The following is a 4,967-nucleotide window of genomic DNA, read 5'->3' on the forward strand; positions in this document are numbered from 1 at the left end:
CCATCGAGAATCTTACGGGGTCCGTTCTCCCCTGTCCCTCACGGCAATTTTTTTTTTTAAGAAAAAAAATTCAAAATAGGGTCCCCCGTCATATATTTTTGCTATGATGGACAGTGGAGATCGGAGCATCTCTGTATATGGTGTTTGTATGGAATAATTTTTCGTAAAAATGACACAACACGCTACGTTTAGTCCGAAGTATGAAGAATGGGTCAGGATAGAGTTAGAATTGGGCATATGCTTTACATATTTAAGCCGACGGTTTAGTAATTAGAATTTACATATTAAATAATAGACTGTAGCATGTTGGCCATTTTAAATTTAAATATTTAATAATAATTTAATATTAACTATATATTTAATTTAATAATTATATTTATAATAGTTTTAAAAATCCTTAATAGAAAACTTTGAAATTTAAATATTCATCATTTTATTTATTTATGATTTTGCCTTCTTACTTTTCAATATGTCGATCAAGATGAAAGTATTATAAATTAGAGTTAAGTAATAATATATTTTTAATTATTTAACAAAGTACTAAACATGTTACAACTTGATCATAATTTAAAAAATTAATTTAAGTATAAGATTTTTTAAATCCGATTTAGCCTGTAATTAATAAAATAATTAATCCATGTTTTTAAAATTAAACACACGGCTTCATATCCAGTAATTGTGAGCTTTATTATTAATATTTTTAGTGGCTGTTCTTTTGCAAACGTGTCTTTATTCCACTTATAAAGCTCCAGTAGAGTCCGATTTGGACAGCTTATTTGGTATGGTGTCGTTTTGAAAATACATCTGGTATGTTTGGTAAACTGAGTTTTGACAGATTATGTTTTTTTTCAAAACGCTGAAAATAGCATTTTCACGCCACAGCTATTCTCATTGCGTTAACAATTCCACGGCTTTCATTAAACATTAAACATAGTCCAGAATAAATAGTGGTGACGTTTTTTATCTTTTTGTTTTCAAATATAAATAGACCAAATGACAATATGAACCAGACCAATCACAGATTTACAACCGGTCATAATAGGCTGAACATGTCAAAATCATTGATCTCCATATGTAACCTTCTAGTTAATCGATGGGTATCATTATGTCATTATATAAAATGTATTTACATGTCATTTTGTCCTTCTCCTATTTGTTGGGAATCGAAGGATCCAACAATTTTTTTTTATAGGAATATTTACATGCAAACCACACAATTCCACACAATTCTTCAATTCTTCTATATTTACATATCTAATACCCAAAGTTTGATATTTATAATTAAGCACCTTAGTGTCATGCATGATAATTTATATTTCTCTTTTAAAAGGATAGTGATGATGGTATTCATAATTTGAGTAATATGCATGTAAATATAAATATTGCAAGTGCTAGGTATGTCATTATAGAAAAATTGTGTGACATGAATGTAATTTGCTAATTGGAAAAAGTCTATTTAAAGATGTTTGTCCAACCAATAGAGTTAAAATCATCCAAATAATCTAGAGAGAGGATCAACGTAAACATTGTTTGTATTTTATGCGGGATCATGTTGGCCTTTTTGAATTAGTTGTCTAGATGAAGGCAGTGTTTGGTAGCATACTATTAACAGGATTTAATCATAAATTTAACTTAAATCAAACCAAACATTGAAAAATTAAAATCAAATCCTATGTTCCGTTAAATCAAATTTTATTGCATTCCGGTGTTTTTTTCTCGTGTTTCGTTTGTTTTACAATGCAAGTCCGGTTTACTAAATCCCATTACGAGGTGAATTTATTTCGTTGTCACTCATGAGCTCATTTGTCTGCATCTAAATTTGATAAATCCTATCTAACATAAATCTAAGTTGCATGCACAAAAATTATGGAGTTATGTGGGTATGGGCTTTTTTTTTTTTTATTTCAGGCATAATTAAGCGCAATCATGAATAATCAACCACAAGTTATAACTATTAATGAAGCTATTCACTACACAATATAATATGTACAACAATAGGAACAAAGACAAACACAAATAAGTGATTAATCAAGATATAAATAACAACACATAAAAATCAAAACTAAAACACTTATAATCTTATACAATCCAACAAGTGAAATCTCATATGATAACTATGGAGCTATGGTGTAGGAGTCATTGAAGCAGATGAATAATTCAGTTCATATTGGCAAATTACTAATAACTTCTTCAACTTCATAGTTAATTCACCTGATCTCTACACACCAATAATCAAATAATATAAAAGAATTAACTACTATAATTATGTGCACAAATGAAGTATTATAAGTTAATATTAAAGTCATTAACACAGAAAATCCTCCACTTTATTAAAACATTTAGTTTCAACATGCCTTGAAAGCAATTGAATAGTTCAATTTAAAACTATTTTTTATTGAAATAAAACGACATAATCTTTAAGAAACACAAGCAGTATTGATCTCCTTTATTAATAATTTATATGCTACGTTAGCAACACTGAAGCCATAAAGCCTTTTGAGTCCATACATGAACTATACCTTCAGCACATAATTTTACAGTTCTGTTCCAGATGACAACAGCTTCACTCGACAGATGATGAGAGATTATAACTTCGAACTGGCCTGATTAACTGGAGCACTCTGAATCAAGTTATAAAAAATTGACATTAAAAACCATTGGAAATTTATATACATATCACACAATTTTTATTTATTTACATATCTAAAATCCAAAATTTGATATTTACATTTATAACACCTTGGTATTATAGACATATGCATGAAAAGGAGCATTTTACTTTTAAAAAGATCATATTGATGGTATTATAGACATATAAAACGACATAATCTTTAAGAAACACAAGCAGTATTGATCTCCTTTATTAATAATTTATATGCTACGTTAGCAACACTGAAGCCATAAAGCCTTTTGAGTCCATACATGAACTATACCTTCAGCACATAATTTTACAGTTCTGTTCCAAATGACAACAGCTTCACTCGACAGATGATGAGAGATTATAACTTCGAACTGGCCTGATTAACTGGAGCACTCTGAATCAAGTTATAAAAAAATTGACATTAAAAACCATTGGAAATTTATATACATATCACACAATTTTTATTTATTTACATATCTAAAATCCAAAATTTGATATTTACATTTATAACACCTTGGTATTATAGACATATGCATGAAAAAAAGCATTTTACTTTTAAAAAGATCATATTGATGGTATTTTTTATGAGAAGTTAAAGATTCGAGTGTTATGCATGTAAATATGAATGTTTAGGTGTTAGACATGTAAATTCATAAAAGTTAAGTGGGTTCATATCAATGTTCTATAGTAAATAAAATTTATCTACTGCTTACCAGAGGAATTCCTTTCGCTCCCCTTTCAGCAAGATAGGAACTTGGCTTGAAAAAATTTCCATAGGTCTTGGACCATTCTTCCAGCCTTGTGTTTATGTATTTGGCACCCAGAGAGTCAGCCCAAAACATAATGCCACCCCTAAAGTAGGATGTAAGAGCACAAAAGCTTTATTTAGAAGAAGAAACAATGTAAAATTTAATTAAAAAGTTGAGAATTCCGAAAATTTGACAACCTGAAGGAAGGGAAGCCCATTCCCATAATGGAAGCGATGTCCAGATCTGATGCTTTCACTGCAATTCCTTCATCGAGGACACAGCAAGCTTCGTTGACTACTGGAAGGAATATCATCTCCACTATGTCCTTGTCGGATAGCTTCGTAAGCTGAGGACAGCACAGTAAGTCATGATGCATAATTGAGACATGGAAAGCATGAAATTAATGGTGATTGGTGGATATCATGATGATGATGATGATTTAGAATGAATTTTTGTAAAGTTTAATAGTATAGGTGGAATTTGGTAACCTGGGGATCAGCCTTAACACCAGCTATTTGTCTTGATCTCTCTATATAGCTGTGTATATCGGGGTCAGGAGTAGCCTTTCGCCTGTCGTCATACAAATAGAACCCCTTGCGAGAACTTTCACCTGCCATGGATCAAACATGATGTAGTATTGCCCACCTTGAATTTTAAATTTTCTCTTAACGAGTTACAAATTAATTTATTATCAATAAATAAATAATTTATTACCCCCTAGACCCACACCAAAAAAAGGCCAATATTTAAAAAAAATTTATAACATTTCGAAAGAAACATTAGATATAAGAAATTTATATACCCTTAAAGAAAAGACTACTACGCCCCTAGACGTACCATTGCCACACTAAGCCCTACTACTTGCATAGAATCACTATGAAATAATCCATATAGACATGTACAAAGTCTTGTTTTTCATGGCGTGGAGTTTATCAACGTCCGTAGTTGCACTTTTAAATATTATGCTTGTTACACTTCATCTCACGAAGCACTCTATTGACATGTACAAAAATTTCAATTTATATGCTCATCTTTCATTAGTTTGAGATAGAGAATTTATTGGAGCTGTTGGCAATACCACCACACGATAAACAAAAGAACTTTTAAGCGGTCCTCACTATGATCCCAAAGACATACATGCTGTGGTAGACAAGGCACTACAACCACATTCTATTGCCTACCCTACTATGCCCCAAAAACATGCTTAAGTAGTTGTTGAGCGAAGTGAGTGAATGAGATATTTAGCATGTAAGTATGTGTTTTCAAGTAAAAATAGCATAATTTGACAGTCCATTACCATTAATATAATTTTTTGCTACAAAAATCTCGCATAAGAAGAAATAGAGAAAATTGGATGAAAGTTAATATATCGGCTAGGTTATGAAAGAACTTGAGTGCAAATTAATAGAGAACCTTGGCGCTAGATCTATAGCACTGCAGTGTTATGACCAATGCCTCAGGGTTGAAAGTGGAGTGTCACGGAGCTAATCCGAAGGAAAATTTGCTTAGAAATCCGAGAGTTAAGCACTACAATGCTAGAAAGTGGCATTGCAATGCCAAAAGATCGAGACAGAAGA

General features: G+C 31.2%; 1 protein-coding gene across 1 annotated transcript in view; it reads right to left on the reverse strand.

The window, feature by feature from the left end:
- Positions 1–2,824: 2,824 nt before the first annotated feature.
- The window catches only part of LOC110020121 (glyoxysomal fatty acid beta-oxidation multifunctional protein MFP-a-like), a 9,309-nt gene continuing 7,166 nt past the window's right edge, over positions 2,825–4,967 (reverse strand). Inside the window, exons 6-9 of the mRNA XM_020718113.1 lie at positions 3,879–4,010; positions 3,588–3,736; positions 3,355–3,493; positions 2,825–3,035 (exon numbers count right to left, since the gene is read on the reverse strand). Coding sequence (XP_020573772.1) covers positions 3,000–3,035; positions 3,355–3,493; positions 3,588–3,736; positions 3,879–4,010 — 456 coding nt within the window. The 3' untranslated portion in view covers positions 2,825–2,999. The remainder of the gene's footprint in view (positions 3,036–3,354; positions 3,494–3,587; positions 3,737–3,878; positions 4,011–4,967) is intronic.

The sequence above is a fragment of the Phalaenopsis equestris genome, unplaced genomic scaffold (genome assembly GCF_001263595.1).
Source record: "Phalaenopsis equestris unplaced genomic scaffold, ASM126359v1 Scaffold000002, whole genome shotgun sequence".
NCBI classification, from domain to species: domain Eukaryota; kingdom Viridiplantae; phylum Streptophyta; class Magnoliopsida; order Asparagales; family Orchidaceae; genus Phalaenopsis; species Phalaenopsis equestris.